We start from the raw sequence: 20,000 nt of genomic DNA on the forward strand, positions 1-20,000 counted from the left end.
TTGTTACATATTTCTATCGAATCTTTATTCACGAAAGAGAGCTCGATTAAATTCGTCGTAAGATTCTTGAAAAAAAAGAAGAAGAAGAAGAAGAAAGAAAGGAAGGAAGAACGTCGTTGAGTGCAAGTTGATACTTTCGAGTTCCCCTCTCACGACACTCCTACTTCCTCTCGTCGATCTCTTCTGCTCTTTGCTTGTGACGAAAGAAGAAAAGAAAAGAAAAAAAGAAAAAAAAGAAAAAGAAACGTGCATCCGCGGCACGAGGCACTCGTTAGAAATTATTTTGCTCGCTTAGTTAGAATCGCGAATCGTCGCGCGGCTTTTAACGTCGTCGCGGTAATTCGCCGCACGTGAATCGTCACGTGTGCGTGCGAAGCATACGGATTACGGATGTTCCGTCCGTTTCTTCGAAAAACACATTGTATTTTTTTCTAATTGTTTTTCTTTCTATTTCTTTTCACTCTCTCTCTCTCTCTCTCTCTCTCTCTCTCTCTCTTTTTGTTTTCTTTCTTGCAATGCATCATTCAGGCGAACAAGGAAAAACGATTGTCTTTCGCGTGTAATCGACGATCGATACGTAGAAATCGAAAGAGAAGATTGATTGTGTCGTTATTGCTTACCTTAAAGTCATCGAGATCGATACGACTAATACGATTTCTGCTAAGATCCAGAGTCCTCAGTAACGAAAGATGCGATAAAATGTGTCTCGGTATCGCTGGGACATCGTTATCAGCAAGACTCAAATATTGTGTCCGTCCCAAACCGGCGAAAACGTCGCCATCGACGACCCTTCAAAATAATGATAAATATAATAGTTAATCGTTGTTGAAATGCAGCTACATTTTTTTCATCGTTAGGTTCGGGTGTTAATCCTTAGAGATAAGTTAGCGATAAGCAAAATTGAAACTTTCTTTGAGAGAGAAGCTGGAAAGGCATCTCCTTTTGATAACGTTATCTTCGTTCTTGCGCGCAAGCACGCACGCATATATTCACTCGCACACACGCAGACTCGTACTGAGAAACACGTGGCTTCTTTGAATCAATGAACAATATGCAAACGTAACGTCGCTTAGAAATTTTTACTTCGCTACGTACACATCGTTTGCGTATCTTTTCGTATTTTTATTTCAGTTCCGATTATTTTTTGTTTGTTTTTGTTTTTTTTCTTCTTTCTCTCTCTCTCTCTCTTTTTTTTTGTTGTTGTCTTGTTCGTTTTTTTCTTTATTTTTATATTTTGTTTTATCTATACAGAAACAAGAGGATTAGCGATTAGACGAGTTCATGATTGATTAAAGTTGACTTTAATTATCAAGGGAAAAAGGAATGACGTAAATTTTCAATTATCTCAATTATCTTCGTCTCGGTGAAATTGAAATTGAAATGAATTGCCTTTAATCGAGAGTCGAAAAATCGCAGGACAAATACATACGTAGATAGGTTGTTGCGAAAAGGGGGTACGATTACTATCATAGGATTATTCACTTAACGTTGGCTCGCGGAGCGTTTCGTTATTTAATTATTGCAAGATGATAAATGCAGGGCTTCCCGAGATAACTCTTTCGAAAAGGTCAACGATTAAGAGACTCCATTCTTACGTTCGTGTTTCTCTATGTTTCTTAGCTCGTGAGAACGCGCCTTCTCGAAGATCGTTCGCATTTCAAGGACTCTCATTTTCCTTCGTTTCTCGTGGTATGCACGGCAGGATAATCAAGGAAGACCGGTACACGTCCTTTGTGTTGCTCGGAAAAAATCCGAAGAATTATTTTTTCTAAGAAACGAAAAAATTCATGGATATCGCGCATAGAGCAGACGGACGTGGAATCTATTTTTTTTCTTTCGTTTTGTTTGTTTGTTTGTTTGTTTGCTTTTTTTATACGATTCGAATTCCATGCAACGATTCAGTTATATTATTTTGTTTTTGATAAATTAGAACAACATACAATAACGGTGTCTTTTGGTTTATATAGAAACATCTTCCAATCAGCGTCCGAAATTATAGCCGACGATATTTTGCAATGATAGTAGACCTCTTTTATCGACATTCGTATCATATTCGTGAACACGCATGAATTCCTTCTGTTAAATAATATAGAAATACTAATGTCATCGTCGTTATCGCATTTGGATGAAACACAGCTGACGAAAAATGTTAGTCGAAGTTACGGGAAAGGGTGACGTGGAAGGACGATATCGCACGCGTCAAACGTCAAACGCGTGATAGAGAAAGAGAAAGAAAATCTTCGGGACGTTTCGATCGAATACCTACGGATACGAGATCGATGAGAAAAGTGCGATAAATGTACATCTCTCACGATCGATTTACGTACGATGGAGCGATAAGAAAGATAGCACGTAACGTGGTCGTGATTAACCGATTGGTTGATCGATTAAATTATTTGCAAGTTTTATCGATTGATCGGCCAATTTTCTCGCGATAAAGAATTCAATTTCGTGAGGATCTCGTTAAAAAAAAAAAAAAAATCGATAACAGCTTAATCTTATTGAAATAATTATCCAACTCACTCGAGATGATCGTGATTGAGTTCCAGCCTGGTTATGGACATCCTGAGCTCCTTGAAATCGTGCCGTGATATATCCCTGAGATTGGAATGAGAAACTCTTAGGATGATTTGTTGTTCAGCGGTAAACTTCCCTCTAAGGGCATCGGCTAGTTGCCCGAAAGAGTCCATACGTTCGCAGACGACCTCGATGCGTTCCCCGTGTCCTCCGTGATGGGGAGGAGGATGCGCCGGAGGAGCATTGTTGCCGGCATTGGCCGTGGCCTGAGCCGGATTGATAACGGGACTGGAGAACTCCTCTTGTCGGCAGGTGCACGGACTGATTTCGCGCCTCACGGCACAGTGGAGGCTCGTACTCGCGGCGAGTCCGAGGAGCGTGTAAAGCAGCCCCGACATGATATACGTATATCTATCTTCTTCGCGGGACACCGAGGACGGGACGCGCGCGTGCGGTACGAATGACTTTGTTGAACTGTCGCGAAACTTAGTGCGGGAAGAAAGAAAGAAAAAGAAAGAAAGGGATAAGGAAAGAAGGTAAGAAGGTAAGAAGGAGGAAAGGAAGGAAGGAAGCGAAAGAGGAAGGAAAGGAAGAATGGGAAATAAGGAAAAAGGAAGACAACGAACAAGAACAACAGGACTACCTCAAAGCACTACTTTATCCTCCTCTTTTTACTTTTCTTCTTTTTCCTCTTCTTCTTCTTCTTCTTCTTCCTCCACCTCTTATTATCCCGAGGAAGACTTCTTCGCCTTAATAGAGGGTACGTCGTCCAATCGTTCAACGCTCGTAAAACTCCCTCTTCGATCGGAGGCTCCCGTCCAATTGGAAAAGGGTAACTTTATGACAAGGGCACGCACCAAAGGGTTCTTTATCTTCCTTTTAACGATGCTATCCTTAGCTGTCTCCTTTTTCCTTTTACTTCTTCTTCTCCTATAATAACAATATAAAGAGAAATCGATGCAATGACACACAAAGCACGATTCGTAACGATTGGATAACGAAAAGAAAGATCAGGAGAATCAGGAGAACGAGATCACTGACAATCACATTGACTGTCGCGGACACACTGCGTTAACTGGACAAGCCAGACGTGCACCACCGGCGCTAGTCCACGCTATTATCTACACTGTCGCGATCCACATCCCGCGCGGGGTATATAACGCTCTGCTCAAAAACGCGGGTGAAAGCTACCCGTTGTCTCCCTCTCTCTCGCTTTCTCTCTCTCTCTCTCTCTCTCTGTCTCTTTTTTTTCTCTGTTCACGACGGACAAGCAAGAAGGCTTATCGTCGCCAGGGGGCCCTCCTCTTGGCGCCACGGACGCGGCTATGGCATTAAGCCGCGACGCGACGCGCGAGACTTACTTATAGTCGCAAACGTCGTCGGCGCCGCGCCTCCGGGAGGTAACGCTCTCGGACTTCTTCTCCTTCTTCTTCTTCTTCTTCGTTACTTCTGCTTCTGTCGCTGCTTTTGTTGCTACTGCTACTGCTCCTGCTACTATTACTACTACTATTACTATTATTACTATTACTATTACTATCACTATTCCTACTACTATTTCTACTCTATTACTATTACTGTTACTATTATTACTATTACTACTATGATTACTGTACTACTATTACTATTCCTACTATTATTCCTACTACTATTACTACATTACTACTCTACTACTACTACTACTACTACTATTGCTGCTGTGCCGTTGCTTCCTCCTCCTTTTCCTCCTCGCAGGACTACACGCTTATGGATCGTATGTTATGCGTGCTCTTTCTTTCTCTCTTCTTAGCACCCAGTGTCTCCTATCTCTTTCTTCTTATCTTTCTCTCTCTCTCTCTCTCTCTCTCTCTCTCTCTCTCTCTCTCTCTTTTTCTCGCTTCACGACGAGTCCGGCCTACTCTGTCCTCCTCCGTTGGACCTCGTCTCGTTCTCTTATCCGTCTTTCTCCCACTCCATTCCTCTCGCCTTGGCTCGAGCGCGTACTCGGTAGCCGTGCTGCTTACAAAGAGACGAAGAAAAAGAAAGAGAGAGAGAGAGAGAGAGAGAAAGAGAGAGAGAGAGAGAGATGGATGTCCGCGTTGTCCCAACCGCGTCGATTCCGTCTTCCGTCAATCGAATTTTCAAGAAATACTACGAGAGCGATCTTTTCGTCGGAAATTTCCATTTTAAGAAAAAAAGAGAGAGAAAGAAAGAGATACATTTTCTTTTTTTTTTCCATATTCATTTTAGGCCGCCTGTCTTATCATTTCCTTCGATCATTCCTACCTTCCGAAAGAATTCGTTGATCGTGCGAAAAACGTCGTTGCAAATGCGAACGCGGTGTTTACACCGATAACAAGAGCGTTGCTCAACTTTTGACCTTTGCTTCGGCTGACTACACGGTCCGTGGACTTAAAGAAAATACCAGATAATTTCCTCAACTATTCTCTCTCTCTCTCTCTCTCTCTCTCTCTCTCTCTCTCTTTCTTTCTCTTCACCTCTTGCTCAGTGTCATTCTTGCTCGTTCCTCTTTTTAATGATTGTCTATCGACATTTGAACTTATTTCGTTTGAATGTAAATCAATTCGATCGTTTCTTCGATATTTATTCGATATTTCGCCAACTTGTGCCGGAAGAAAATCATTAAACGGAATTTCTGATAATCAATTTTCTATTTTCCTATATAAAAGAGATCTTATTTGAGCATCTCTCTCTTTCTCTCTCTCTTTCTCTCTCTCTCTCTCTCTCTCTCTCTCTCTTTCTCTCTCTCTCTTTCTCTCTCTCTCTCTCTCTCTTTCTCTGTCTCTTTTATTCAGGAAGGAAATACGAGCATCACGTGATTCGTTGGTTGCTTCGTTGGTTCTTTCTCGAAGAAGACATTCGTGAGATTAGATAGATACTTGACCTTTTGATATATGGTCACGAATCAAAGCGGAAGAATTTACCGACGAACACACCTCATGTTATTCGACGATTTTATCATATTTAAATCGCACCCATCAATGTGACAGTAGATTTTTTTCGCATCAATTTTTGCGCATCGATTTTTTTTTCTTTCTTTTTTTTTCTTCTCTCTATCGTTTCTACGTGATTATTTGAAAAAAGAAATCGGAAAAGTAAATACCACGACGAGTTCGATTATGAGATCTCTGCGTTCTAGTCTAGAGAAAGAGATGAGAAGGGGAAGAGGAAGAGAAAGAGAAAGAGAAAGAGAGAGAGAAAGAGAAAGCTTGAAGGTAAGCGCCACGCACACGGTATGCGCTCACGCTGCCCTGAAAACCATAAATAAAGTTCGACGGGAGACGTCGCCGGTGCCAGGAAGTCATTAGTGGCTCTTCTCTCTCTCTCTCTCTCTCTCTCTCTCTCTCTCTCTCTCTCTCTTTCACACTTTCTTTTTTCTTTTTATTTCGCTTCCTCTCGAATCTAAGTACGCTGCTCCATTTCTGTCGCAGGTAAGTCGCCTTGTCCCTGTCCTGAATTCTTACCTACGAATGCCGGTTAACTCAAATGTAAAGGAAAAAAAAAAGGAAGGAGATAAATAAGTAAAGAAATAAAGAAAGAAATGAAAAAAATGATTTCGTATTTCGGTTAGACGGCTCCGGTATTTTTCGAGGCGTCAACTCAGAACGAATGAAAAACGAGGATAGGGCGCGAACGGATTTCGAGGTGGACGAACCGACGTGAGCTCCTTTGGAATGCCGGGTTCGGTTCTTCGTCGTCGTCGTCGTCGTCGTCGTCGTCATCTTCGTCACGATGCTACTACTCCAATCTTTACGGATGTCAGCCGCGTCACGACGGACGGATGTAGCTATTAAGAGCGCGCGACCGTAGATTTAGGTAGGTGTCGGACTCGGTGACGCGTCGTGTCTCAACGACACGACTTTTGCTCGATCGTTCGAGATAGAACGATATTCGCTCTTGTCTTTTCGCAACTGATATACTGGGTGGTCCGAAAATGACGACGGCCGTATATAAGTAAATAGGTACGTAAGTATCTCCCGTGGTTCCTTTTTCATTCCCTTTTTTCTTTTTTTTTTTTTATTTAAAGAAAACTAATAGAAACGTTTCAGAAGTAACTTTTCTTAAATATATATAGATAGATAACATCCAAGTGACGTTCCACAAATAAAATTCGTAATAATAAAGGCGTGACACAGTTCGCGTCCTCGTTTTGTTGACAAAATTTTTATCCGTAAAGGGATCTCGTAGCCACCCTCCGTTCGCTCTTTCCAAAGGCGATCCCATCTCTCTGTCTGTTCGCTTTGGGGACACTTTGCATGCCGAAACATCGATGCGTCGGACGCACCGTAGGAAGAAACCGGTCGTTTCGCCACGTACCTGCGGTGTGCAAACGAGACGAGGACAAATCGGGATCCCGTCGTCCCGCGCTTGGCAAATTCGGGAGCCGTGGCCCCTCTTAATATCTCTACATGGAGGTTGGTATAGAGAGAGAGAAAGAGAAAGAGAGAGAGAGAGAGAGAGAGAAAGAGAAAAAGAGAGAAAGGGAAAGAAGAGAAAAAGAAAGAGAAGAAGGAGCTCTCGTCGAGAGGAACAAGGCACGAGCTACTTGATCGCGAGCACGGCAGAAAGAAGGAGAGAAGGGGAGAAGTTTAACGGCTCCGATGTGTTGGTTAACGAATGCGAGAATGCGACCTGGCGCCAACGCACACACAGAGCCACCTTCACCGAGACACGGATTCTCCAGCAGTGGCAAACACCACCGACACGCGAACACCATCGTCCTCTTCGTTCGCTCGTCTTTTTCCTCTTGCTCCTCTTTTCGATGCGGTTATATCGTTTCTCCCTCGGCCTGCTGCTACTCTCCTGGATATCTTTCTGCGTTTTGCATAGCTAGCAAGACACGCACGCGAACTTCTCGTTTTCTTGTCGTTAAAGAAATACGACGATGACGAGGAGGAGGTAGAGAGAACAGGACGAGGCCCGACGAACGGGGCCTTAAACGGGGGAAATACGATGAAGAGGGAGGCGAGAAAGACCGGTAGCGAATTAGAATACATATATATGGCATATGCTCTCGAGCTACCGGCCAAAAGTTTGGCGCGTCACGCACGTGCGCTTTATACACCTTTCTCGAAAGTCCGACTCGATCGATATTTTTCATCTACGTTTTATTATTTCCAGATCGATCATTTCCGGCATTCCCCTCTAAGCTTTTTTCTTTTTCTTTTTTTTTCTTTTTTTACTCTCGAGAATATGACAATCGTCGTATCGCGTAATTCAAGCCAACATGCTCGATCGAATTCGTCGTCGTTCGAGCTTTTAATTATCGACGAAGAAATTTTACTAACGAGCTTCCGATAAACTATCGTATTGCTATTAAATTTGATCCGTTTACATCCCTTAAAGAAAATCGTTCGATCGAGGAACATGAGAGCCACTGTGAACGCGTGTTTACGATGAGATTTAAAAGAGCAACTTGCTGCCGCTCTCCGCGGTTCGCGGCTACGGGTGAATCCGTCAATTTTTCATACTCCACTCTCTCTCTCTCTCTCTCTCTCTCTCTCTCTCTCTCTCTCTCTCTCTCTCTTTCTCCCTCTTTATCGCACGCACGTTAGGGGCCTTTTTTCCGAGCGGACACCGGGCGCCAGGCCCCGCTACACGACACGAGAGACGGCCGTCACTTCCTGCATACAAAACCGAAGCACCATTAACATTCTTCGCTTGTGCACGATCAGACGCATTATCTTCTACCGATACAAATGTGTACGCACGTCTCCTCGCTACGTGCGTGTGAGAGAAAGACAGACAGACAGACAGAGACAGAAAGAGAGAGAGAGAGAGAGAGAGAGAGAGAGAGAGAGAGAGAGAACACGCTTCTTCTCGCATATCCGCGCAGCCGTTCCTCAGTCGATGCCCTAATCTGAATAATGCGATCGCCGGGAGTCCTTTCTCTCTCTCTCTCTCTCTCTCTCTCTCTCTCTTTTTCATCCCCAGTATGAATCTCACGCGAGATCGAAGCGTCTCGAGGTCGGCTGTTTTCGTAGGCGCGTACGATGCATCGGTAAGTCGCATTCTTTCGTGAAAAATTCGAAGCTCGCGCTCGTTCTCCTCTTTTTTATTTTTCTATTCGTAAAACGTACGAGAGAGAAAGACAGAAATACTCGCAAACACACATATTCACGTACACAGAGAGAGAGAGAGATACGTAAGCGATTCGACGGCGATTCGTCGGCGATTCGACGACATTGAATTTGTTCGCGACGACGCGACGCGATGAGGGCACCAAAAGTTCATTGTTACTCGCGGGGCCTTGATCCCTCGCGGATTAATTTACGAGCGGGGAGCACCCATCGAGCAAACCGAGCTCTCAGCAAGCATCGTGCCAGTTAAACGCGTGCCTTCCTCGAGCACGCTCATTAAGAAGGTCACCGGCAGGCGCCAACTTATCCAGGAATTTTCAATTTTCACAAAAGTCTTACCCGACTCGTCCTCCCTTCCTGACGTGTTTCCTTCCGAAAAACGAGAAAAAAAGAGATACAAAAGAAATCTCGAGATCGGATATCGGATCGAAAAGGACGATCGATTCGACCGCGGAGATCCGTTCTCTCCTTTTGAAAATGATCGACTTATCGTCTCGATACTTTACTTTTACTCGTTTCTACCAGAACGAATCTCCCCGCTTCGCATTGTAGCAAATCGTACGAACGATAACGCGATAATTTGTAATTCGTCGTAGAACGTCAATTAATGTAATTTAGTATGTGCTCGATCAACGGACTTAGGAGTCGTTAGATTATACTTAATTAGCATTTGCGGAGAAGGCGACGGATCGTCGGAACGGTATTATTTACTAAGAGTTCTTATCGCGATCCGTGTCCTCTCGCCACCTTATTATTTCTACGTTCAGTCGACAATGACAAATAAACATTAAACATGCCACGCAAGGTAACTGATTTGACCGATCAAACAACAAACCAACCCACCTATCTCTACCTACCTACCAACCGTTAAGATCTCGTGCTATGCATAATTATGCGTTCGGCGTGCTAGGAACGCCGGTATATACGCGCGTCCGTGTCTCTTCCGATGCTCTTCGTCAACGACGGTACTTTTCCTAATTGCTCGCCTTAGTCCGTGTCTTACGTCCCTTTGTCGCCGTTGATACACGACAATGTTTTCGAATCAGCTGATCTACGCACGTCGCGATCTAACGTCTCGCAATGGGAATTTAAATGAACCCACTAAAAGCGAGGCGTGGGATTTAAATTGATACGGAGTCGTATGGCACGGAGTGTAAGCAGCGGCATCTCGCGAAGGATCGAGGAAACTTCGATCGATCAGTGGTTCTCACATCCAATCTCGTAGCTCTCGTTGATGACGCCGATCGGAATGCCGCCGACATAGATGACGCTGCTTTTTAACGGGGGAACGAAGAAAGGGGAAACGAAAAAAAAAGTCGAAAGAAAAAAAAAGGAGGACGGCTTCGCATAGGGAATGCTAGCCGTTAACGTTGGCGGCACACCTTGTATCGATAGTAAAGCGAATTCTGGGTAGAATAACGTGTGTCGTGTTGCCCGTTACCGTGAAATATCGACACCCAGAAATATCATCATTCGAATAAGTCGAACGATGCGACGAGGACGGCGTGAATAGATCTTAGCGTGGTATCGTCGTTATACGGAGCCATTTCCCCGATTAATCCCGTTTTATTTTCTTCGATAGATATCGTCCGTAGTGTGCGGTAGCCGACATCGTCGAAAACTCTTGTGAAATCGTTTCCTCGCGTTACACCTGCATCTCTTTCTGCATCGTGAGTGGGAGACAATTATTCGATTTGGAAACGTCGATATCTCGTGATAACATCGTAATAGAAATTGTTCGATTATTTTAGCATTAGCCCATTCGTCCTACACTGTGATCCATCATGATCGACCTTACGGTGAAGACTTTAGATTCGCAGAATCATGCCTTCTCCTTGGAAGACGACGTAAGTTTATTGTCTATAATATTTTTATGGCCGTGCACTCCCTCTTCATCTTCTTCTTCGTGGTTCTATATGCTTACGTTTTAGTTCGGCGAATCATGCTCCAAACTAATTTTATTGATTCGAAATTATCCAGTATAGGGAATTATCGATTTATGGCATATCTAAGAAGCCGGATTAAAAGGATGAAGGGAAAAGGAAAAAAGGAAAATTATATAATTTATTTCCGAAGAAATATCGATCAACAATTTTTCTCCCTTCCCTCTGTTATTTTATTCGAACGAATATTAACGATATTTTATATCCGGCGTAAAGACGTTTTTCTTTTGTGTTGCATATGAATTCATGGACAAAGGTTTCCTATGTATAAAAGAGTATTATGAGCTATATCTATTCATTGATTTTTTTACTCTCTTCCATGTTACTCCATATAATGTTACATATATTTATTTATAATAAGGTGCTATATATAAATATAAACTCTAGTCGTTATTGGATCTGAATCGCTTATTAATAATTAAATAATTTCGAATGTAGATATTTTTCTAGAACATTCGAAAGGCACGATACTTTCTAACAGATATCTTTAAAATGATAATTTGCGTTTCGCAGCAAATCACAGTACGTAGATTTAAAGAGCATATAGCAGAATCCGTAGCCGTGCCAGCCGATTCACAAAGACTTATTTATTGCGGAAGAGTTCTTCAAGACGAAAAGAAATTGAATGATTATGGTAAGATCTTATAAACGCTCCTGTTCATTGTGTAAATAATAAACTCTATTTAAATCTCGATCTAATCGACGTCGTCTAATAAAAACGGTATTACGCTCGCATACGTAAAAAAAAATATATTATGCTCCTAGATGTAAATGGTAAAGTTATACATTTGGTGCAAAGTGCGCCGCCTCAACCTGGACAAAGAAACAATGAAAGTGGACAAAGTCAAGGACAACAAAGCCAAGGATGGCAAAACCAACAGAGACCCCATTATCGTTTCAGTCATGCTCAAATGCATGGAAATGCTATGTATTTAGGTGCCATGTCTGTACCAGCCGAAATCGTTGAGGGACATGGTCGGTAGTTGCTACATAAATTTTTATATACGCTTTTCCAAGAGACATTTCGCGCTAAAGCATTGATTCGTATCCAATAGGATTACCCGTGCCGCAATTAAGTAACAGTCTATCAAACAGCCGTTTAATAGTCGCAAAACGTATGCTCAATCGCGCCAACGAGTTGATGGATCGTCTTGACGACCCTACAGCGCCTCTACATCCGAGTACATCGGAGAATAATCAGTCTCCGTTACCACAGCAAATACAAGTACAAGAGATAGAAACTGATCAGGAAGAGTAAGTTCATTCGATGATAATTTGAATTGATGATTACTGTAAAGAGATATACTTGCGTGATGAAAAAACGAGCTCTGCGTAGACTTTTCAGAACTGCTGAAGGTCGACAATCTGCTGGGACTAGACTTTCGGAAGCTGTAGCGGCCGCGTTAGGAGTTGCCATCTCTGCTTCGGGTGCCAGCAACGTTACCTTATTAAGAGGTAAGAACGTAATAAATCATAGAAATACGATATAAATATATCGATGCTTGATAAATGTGTGTAGGAAGCAATGACGACGCCAACGAAGCAAGAACTGCAAGCGAGACACAAGAAGATGCTGAAATGGAAGCATCCGCGCAATCACAAAGCGAACAACAGGGAACATCGAATGCGAGTGGACAGAATAATAGACGGCCTCACGCTCAGTAAGACACATAGTTTCACCGATTCTATCGTTATACATCGAAATAGAGTCATAAATTGATTTATTTATTCGTTAGATTACCGCGACCTCCACAAATGGCATACTTGTTGGATAGATTATTGAGTACTCAAGATCGTTTAAGACCGTACATCGAACGTTACCGTGTACTTATGTTGGCTGACCCATCATTGCCTCCAGGAGTAAGTGAATGTAGAAAAAAAAATGCATAAATATCCAAAACATTTTCTATCTTACGTTGTCAATTAGGCTGGGCCAGAAGGCGTTGAAGAAAATCAAAGAATAGTGGACGGCGTTAGTGAGTGTTTACATTACATATCGCATTCATGCCACGCTTTAAGCGATATAATCGTTGATATGAGACAGCAACCACCTAGAAATTTGCGATGTCGACCCATTATTATACAACACTCTGCTATCGTGCAAGCCGGTGTACCGATCCAGGTAGAGGTGAGCATAAATCATGAAAAAAATATTCATAACGTGCACGTAATCTCTATGATTCTTCTATTAGGCTCATATTAGTTTACATGGTCGCAATGCAAATAATAATAACGGTAACGAAGAAACCACCGAATCAACAAATGCGCAACAACCGTCGGATATCGTTGTAGCTTCGGGATCGATCGAAGTTACAACCGAGGATAATAATCAGTCTCAAGAATCTAATAGTAGTACACCGCCATCTCAACCGGCGGAACAACAGCGACCGCAAGAACCGTCGCAATCGCAATTTGGTAATTTTATGATTATTCAATCATGTATGTGATACAAATTGTACGTGTTGGATAAGAATATTAAAGTTATTCTTCCGTGGCAGTGTTCGACTTGCCGAACAACGTAGAAGTATTGATGGAAGTCAGTCCTGATAGTAACATGGAAGCTTCTTCCGGAAGCGAACAAAATCAGACTGGTGAAAACAATAATAATAACAATGCTGGCATGTATCTTTTGAAGATACTTTTTAGAAAATTACAAAGTTAATATATACGTGTATATTTACGACATTCCTAAACTCTGTATCGTTGATAGGAAGAACAAGTGGAAACGGTGCTGGTATATTTCCATGGGGCTCGGCGCCCACGCCTGACTTTTTACGGAATTTGATGCAAGCAGTGGCTGGACATATGGCGCAAGGTGGTATAGCCACTGTTCCAATAACAACGCGCACCACAGCTACGACTTCAGCAGGAGTCCAACAAACGGTTGCCGCAACCGTGGATAGTACATCTACTAATGCTGCTCAAAGCACGCAAGCTCGGTAATGCCAACGATCGTAAACCATTCGATATTTATGTTTCAGTGAGAGTACGTCCGACTACCTTCATGATTGCTAAATAATACATTTTTCAATATAGAAGTAATGTAGGCACTCATCCAACTACCGCGACTCAAACACGCAGTACCTCGCGTCCACATGTATTCCATCCGTCACATCCGCTTGGCGTTGGAATGGGCATGGGTCAAGGACTCGAATTTGATCCATTTCTTCCTTGCAATTCTCATCATGTACGTCGTACACCAACCAGCACACCGAATGTCACGGCTACTTCGCAATCTACGAGAGCCAGTCAAACGCCTGCACAAGAAACTCAACCTCAGGCACAAACGGGTAAATATATATATTAAGTACGATATAGGTGATGTCAAAGAAACTTGCTCGTCTATATATATATCCCGTACAAAGTATTTACATTCTTTTCTCAATTTTACAGCAACTACGTCCTCCGCAAGCAGTACCGCTAGTTCCACGAGCACAACTTCGCCAACTTCGAGTCAAGGTGCCGCAAATAATCCATTAGCGAACTTGTTACGTCAAATGCTAGGTGGCACCAGTGGACAACAAACCAACATAAATATTAACAGTAACAGTAGTAATATAACGCAATCTTGTCGTAACGATATCGCGTACCAAATGTAACGATAATAGTAAATGAAAATATTCTTTATTTTAGGTCCTGATCTACCTGAAAGCTTTGGAAACATAATGCAAATGGTTGGCAGTGGAAACATTCATATAGGAATCATGGGAGACGGGTATGTTTCTTCGCTTTCCAAATTTACCGAGTTAAAGAGAGAGAACATAAAATGAATTACATAAAAATAACTTTATTACAGAGGTACTAACGTAGTTGGTGGAAATGTAACTCTTGCTAATTTATTAGAAATTAGCTCTCTACAATCTCGTGAAAATATTACGGAAGAAAATTTACTCGCTGAACTCGCTTTGCTCATTGTAAGTTTATGTAAAAATCGTTGCATCGACGAAAAAAGATATTACCGATGATTAACGTATGTAAATACAGTAACATATGTAATATTGTTCTAGGCACGTTACATGACTTTGGAAGATCTAATTCGATTAAGACGTGGAAGATCAGGACCTATCGCTAGACTTCGAGTTCCGTTAAGATTTTTATGCTGCGTGATCATGAACAATTCATCTATGCCCGAAGAACGAGATCAAGTAGTAGAACGTTTGATTTTGCAAATCAGACCACATCTTCAGCAACTTTTGGAGAGGGAAGAGGATGCTGGTGGCAGAAGTGGTTCGTCCATAGATATTTGTGCTACGATCGAATCATTATTATCGCGGCACTGCAAAGACATGTTGAGACTCATACTCGATGTCGGTTAGTTCGTTACTCCTACGTACAAATATAGTCTATGAAACTGTTTATACAGTATTAATATATATATATATATATATATATGTATGTTCATAGCTATCGACGACAGAAGATTCGGAGAAGAGATATTAACTATCATAAATAATTTGGGAAGACAACTATGTACTGTACTTCGATATTCTCTTCGTGGAGGACAAGCGGGTTTAGAGGCTGTTGCTTGCAGTTGTATGGTTAGTTACGATGCTAATGTTATTTGAAGATAGATATAATCACGATTTTAAATATAAACCTTTGCCCATTTCTTTAGTGCAATATGTTGGGTGCCGTTAATCCTTCGTTTCGGCAATGGATGTTGAACAGTTTCATCGTTCACTTTCGCACTTACTCGCTTCGTATTCCGCAACCTCCGGATTCAGAAATTCTTCCACTTCTTATATATAAAGAAAATAATGCACAAACAACATCGGCATCTTCAACATCGGAATCAGCAGGTTCAACGCAAGAACAGTCACAGCAACAGCAGCAGCAACAGCAACAACAGCAATCTCAATCTCAATCGCAGCCGCAACAGCAACAGCAACAGCAACAATCGCAACACGAGGTAAATTTACATGTACAATAAAAGAAACATTTTGTATGTGCGTATAAAAAAGATGTTCATTAAAAAAAAAAGAAAAAAAGAAAAAAAAATAAATAATTCGTATGTTCGTTCATTAACGTAGCCGATGGAAACAGAAACTGTAGAAGAAAAATCTACTAATGAAGCGTCCGTACCCGATGAAGGGGAAGATATCCCAGAAACATTTCCAGGACATGAGGCGTTACCTTCGGTAATCTATTAAGCTCTAAAAATAAGTAATTTGCTAAAAGTACGAAACAAAAAAAAAAAAAAAAAAGAAAAGAAAAAGAGACTTTGACGAGAATTAAGATTCTACTTTGGGGTGATTAAAATGATAATTGTAGGAATGGATACCTATAATCGCACGTGATGGAGTAAGACAACGACGACAATTACAGATGCAAGGAATGGCGAATGGTGCTGTAACAACTTTCAGTGATGCATACATAGGTGGTTTACCAACAAAACGGCGCAAACTTATCGAACAGCAAAAGCCACGTTTATTAGTCAGTCCTACTCCTAATCATTCAGCCATAACTGCATCGGTCGAGCGTTTAGTCAGAGAAGGCGTTAGTCGTGCGGGTATCGAGGAAGTCGAAGGGGCTGCCGTTGCTGTAGCAACAGATCCTGGAGTTAGGCGTGCCTTTGGTCAAGCAATCAGAGACTGCTTAAATCCACGCAGATATGGTACCCCGGACTTTCCAGATCCATTACGTTTTCCAAACGCAACTAAATATTTTTCAGATCAAGAAAGATCATCAAAGTAATGAAAAAAAGGAAGATACATATGGCCTGTATTTGTGACTTAGAGTATCTAGGAGGACTTAGGTAGCATAATAATCAATAACCACGAAAAAAGAAAAAAGAAAAAAAAAAAACACGTATAAACTATAACACATTATATTAGCTCTGTCACGTTAATATTTAAAATTTAATTATGACTAAGATGAAGATTCATTAATGTATAATATCACATTTTATTTGAAATTATAAAGGTGTTTTAATATTACCTGGTATTTTACAGATTTTCATTTTCTTTTTATAATGACGGGTTTCTTTAAATATTATTTTACAAATGTATAAAGCGCTTTTTCATTTTGTAAATATGTTTAAACATTATTACTGTATCTGTGCGACATTAAACAACAACAAAAAAAAGAAAAAAAGAAAAAAAAAAAGAGGAAGAGTATATAGTCAATTTGCTACCATCGCTCTACCTTTATACTCTAAGCATTAAGATGTAATTCATCTTGTAAGCGTACCGATATAATATCATCAATACATTTTTAATAGTGAAACAACTTTTTCGCTAGAAGTTATTATGACAAAATTAAAATTATTGTCGATTAGAATCTTATACGATTGTAGGTGTAGCAAATTCATCTGATGTACTAATTATAATTATTAATATTATTATCATAATACTCTCATTGTCATCCCTCTTATTAGTATGATGATGTTTATTATTATTATTATTATTATTATTATTATTAATATTATTATTATTTTTATTAGAATTTCATTATTGCTATAATAATTATTACAATAATTATATATATATATATATAATCGTGTGTGTGTATCCATATTATATATATATATATACATATATATAATTTTTCTTAAACGTATAATCTTCATTCATGCATAATTATATTTAAAAGTGATTTTCCAACGCTTTATACAAATAAATATTTCCTTGACGTATTTGATGGCAATGTAAACGTTGATATCGAAATGAATGAAATCTATCAAGCGTTTCGATTTTTATCGGTGTACTCGGCAATTTCTTCTGTCTCGTATAAATTAATATTAAAGTAAGTCATATTAAATGTGTGTGTTCTATAATTATATACTGTATATGGGAGACATTAGTTTGTAATGCGTACGCTTTGTTAAATAATGCGTTATAAAGTCCAAGAAAAAAAACCTTGAAATGCGTTTGTAATTTTTGTAGATATATATTTTCATCATCTCAGCCTTGAATCATTTAGGAAATAACTTTTATACGGAACAAAGGAGACACCCCAACCCAACTTGGCCTCTGTCCGCCTATTATCAATTATATTATAGTAGAGCAAGGTTCGTACGAGAAATACAATGACTTTGTGTGTTATTTAAACGAACGAATTTACTCTCATTTTTTATGGTGTCACAAGACAAAATTATTATTTATCTAACAACTATGAGTAGTATATCTTTTGATTGTATATTTATATAGTAAAAGTTATACAAAATATCTAAAAAGTATTTCTAGCATATATATACATACATATATATAGATAGATAGATAGATAGATAGATAGATAAAGTAAAATACTAATAAATTTATTTAAAACGACGGGAAGAATTAGATTAGACCAATACAAATTCGTATTTATTTAGCACGCCATTAACTTCCTCGTCGTGTTTGGGGCTATCGAGTTTCAACTTAATGGAAGAACGTAACGAGTATACAGTGTAAAACATTCTTAAAAAAGATTTCTAACAAGTATTAATCTCTTATACATTCTGACAATATGCATAAGCAAAATTGTAGAAAAATAAAGAACGTATGTATGTAAGTACTTACTCGGACTTCCATTCTTGGAATTCCGGTAATACTTCTCTAACCAATTAATTTCTACGTTCTTTCGTTCGTATTCAAGATAAAAATCTTTCGGTTTGCTATGTAGTACAAGAATAAGATCGCAGATGGCACGATCGTGTCTTCTTTAAACATACATAGATAACAGTTTCGATGAAACTATACAAATAAATAGGATCCCGTATCTTTTTATTATATTTCATTATAAATGAAAATCATGATATATAAATAACGTAAAGATGTATATCGTATTTTGCTCGAGTACGTACACATTTCTAATTTACTTCAAATCCTCGCGTTCTTCCGACGCTTTCACTTTCGCAAGGTTAACATTCGTCGGAAAGAAAATTTTGCAAATAAAAAATAAAATAAAAAAGAAAGAAAGAAAAAAAAAGGAAAGAAAACTTTACAAGTTATCCAGGGTAATTCGATAAAAATTTTGGGTCGTTGAGCTTGGATGCTCGGTTCGTTCGATAAAATATTTCATAGAAAATAAATTTGCAAAAGTGTAAGCCGAGTTTGGTGCAGTTAACGGTGCAACTCTAAATCACAATCGGCCATATTGGATCGTAAGTCACGCGAAACAAAAGTCGTTAAACGAATTACCATTGATGTTAACGAAATTAAACACCCTTGATATGAAAAGCTGTCCTCCCCCATCCTTTTCCGTCTCATTCCGTGTTATCGCTGGACGACACGTTGATGCATGGAACGATAACGAGATATATTTCTCGTAAAACGAGCGAACCGACGACGCGTGAACGCCAATGTCCAGAAGGTTTGCGCTTAAAAACTATCAAATCAAATTTTCACAATGCTCTTCGAACAATAAACATCAATCAATTTTTCAATAATTATATTTTTCAAGAAAGATTATATATGTATATTTATTCTTTTTTTTTTTTTGTTTTTTAATTTACACGTACTAATCCATCCAAGGAGAGAAATATCTTATTAACAAAATTATTTCGAAACGTTGACACGCAAAACAAGAGAACTTAGCACACGTTATGTGTACTTATATATAGCCGGTGATTATGAACATTTTTGAGATATTTCGTGACATTTGGATTTGAATTATTTAAAATTTATTTTACCCTAATGGCAAGTAGTAAGAAAAGTAAGTATTCATGGATATTTATTATCGAAAAATAATTCTCTTTATTCAATTTAACAAATTTTAAGAAGACTACGTGCGAGAACAAAAATGCCTAAAGTAAATATTTGAATTATTGTTATACCACTTTCATAATCACCAGTATATATACATACATATATATATATACACACACCACACACAAACGCGCGTGCAAACTCCTACATGTATATACGTGCGTGCGTGCGTGCAAATAGGTACATATCTGAGAGCGATCGAACAGGCAATTTTTCGGATATTTCGTGAAAATCGAATGACCGTGATGGTAAGCCGACGCGCTCTTTGGCGCATTCGTAAATACGAGCGTAACGGTATAAAATCGGTAGGCGTGTTGGTTACACGAGACGAGAGCTCGAAGCCAACGGACTCGCACGGACAACGATGGCAGGGCAGACGATTGTTTCTCGGTTTTTGCCAGCGCACTATTTTTCAACGAACTCGACCGAACTCGAAACGCGTGATAGCCAAATTCACGGTACGCGGTATTTCGTTGTTTCGCGAATCATCATTGGACGACACCTATCGTTCCGCTTCGCGATTTAATTCCTCGACGTGTAGCGCGCTTTTCTAATTGATCGCTCGACGAGCTAGCTGCCTTTGACTTCTTTCGATGGACGCACACAATTGTCTCCTCTCTCCTCCTCCCATCGTTCCGTTCCAACTTAATCTGGATATATACTATGTGTGTATGTATTATTACACATACACACACATATATATATATATGTAAATCGTATCAATAATTAAATTCGATGAAAATTTACAAGCTTCTTCTTTTTTCCTTTTGTGTTTT

General features: G+C 39.9%; 2 protein-coding genes across 6 annotated transcripts in view; one reads left to right on the forward strand and one right to left on the reverse strand.

Moving 5' to 3' along the window:
* LOC122635739 (protein artichoke) overlaps positions 1 to 3,079 on the reverse strand; it is an 8,357-nt gene extending 5,278 nt beyond the window's left edge. Inside the window, exons 1-2 of the mRNA XM_043826306.1 lie at positions 2,524 to 3,079; positions 621 to 789 (exon numbers count right to left, since the gene is read on the reverse strand). Coding sequence (XP_043682241.1) covers positions 621 to 789; positions 2,524 to 2,915 — 561 coding nt within the window. The 5' untranslated portion in view covers positions 2,916 to 3,079. The remainder of the gene's footprint in view (positions 1 to 620; positions 790 to 2,523) is intronic.
* Positions 3,080 to 9,944: 6,865 nt separating this feature from the next.
* LOC122638145 (large proline-rich protein BAG6) lies at positions 9,945 to 16,880 on the forward strand. 5 transcript variants are annotated; one of them, XM_043830909.1, is made up of 21 exons: positions 9,945 to 10,264; positions 10,346 to 10,441; positions 11,051 to 11,171; positions 11,303 to 11,512; positions 11,593 to 11,791; positions 11,874 to 11,992; positions 12,057 to 12,198; positions 12,274 to 12,397; positions 12,465 to 12,665; positions 12,730 to 12,952; positions 13,036 to 13,128; positions 13,248 to 13,476; positions 13,574 to 13,827; positions 13,931 to 14,089; positions 14,171 to 14,252; positions 14,334 to 14,451; positions 14,545 to 14,848; positions 14,942 to 15,075; positions 15,153 to 15,446; positions 15,568 to 15,675; positions 15,809 to 16,880. In XM_043830909.1, the coding sequence occupies exons 2-21, from the start codon at positions 10,379 to 10,381 to the stop codon at positions 16,229 to 16,231; spliced, it is 3,600 nt and encodes a 1,199-aa protein (XP_043686844.1). In that variant the 5' UTR covers positions 9,945 to 10,264; positions 10,346 to 10,378; the 3' UTR covers positions 16,232 to 16,880. The 5 variants fall into 5 exon arrangements, with proteins under 5 accessions (XP_043686844.1, XP_043686853.1, XP_043686822.1 ...); XM_043830887.1 differs by having other exon boundaries at positions 9,946 to 10,264; positions 13,036 to 13,155; XM_043830896.1 differs by having other exon boundaries at positions 9,946 to 10,264; positions 13,036 to 13,155; positions 13,931 to 14,086.
* The last annotated feature ends 3,120 nt before the right edge of the window (positions 16,881 to 20,000 follow it).

Source organism: Vespula pensylvanica, chromosome 1, assembly GCF_014466175.1.
Source record: "Vespula pensylvanica isolate Volc-1 chromosome 1, ASM1446617v1, whole genome shotgun sequence".
Lineage (NCBI taxonomy): Eukaryota > Metazoa > Arthropoda > Insecta > Hymenoptera > Vespidae > Vespula > Vespula pensylvanica.

Excerpts from the sequence above, each read along its gene's own strand:
- LOC122638145 (XM_043830887.1), top strand. The coding sequence starts at position 10,379 with ATGATCGACCTTACGGTGAAGACTTTAGATTCGCAGAATCATGCCTTC. Across the intron at positions 12,398-12,464 it reads ACCCATCATTGCCTCCAGGA|GCTGGGCCAGAAGGCGTTGA; the intron begins GTAAGTGAATGT and ends GTTGTCAATTAG. Across the intron at positions 12,666-12,729 it reads GTGTACCGATCCAGGTAGAG|GCTCATATTAGTTTACATGG; the intron begins GTGAGCATAAAT and ends TTCTTCTATTAG.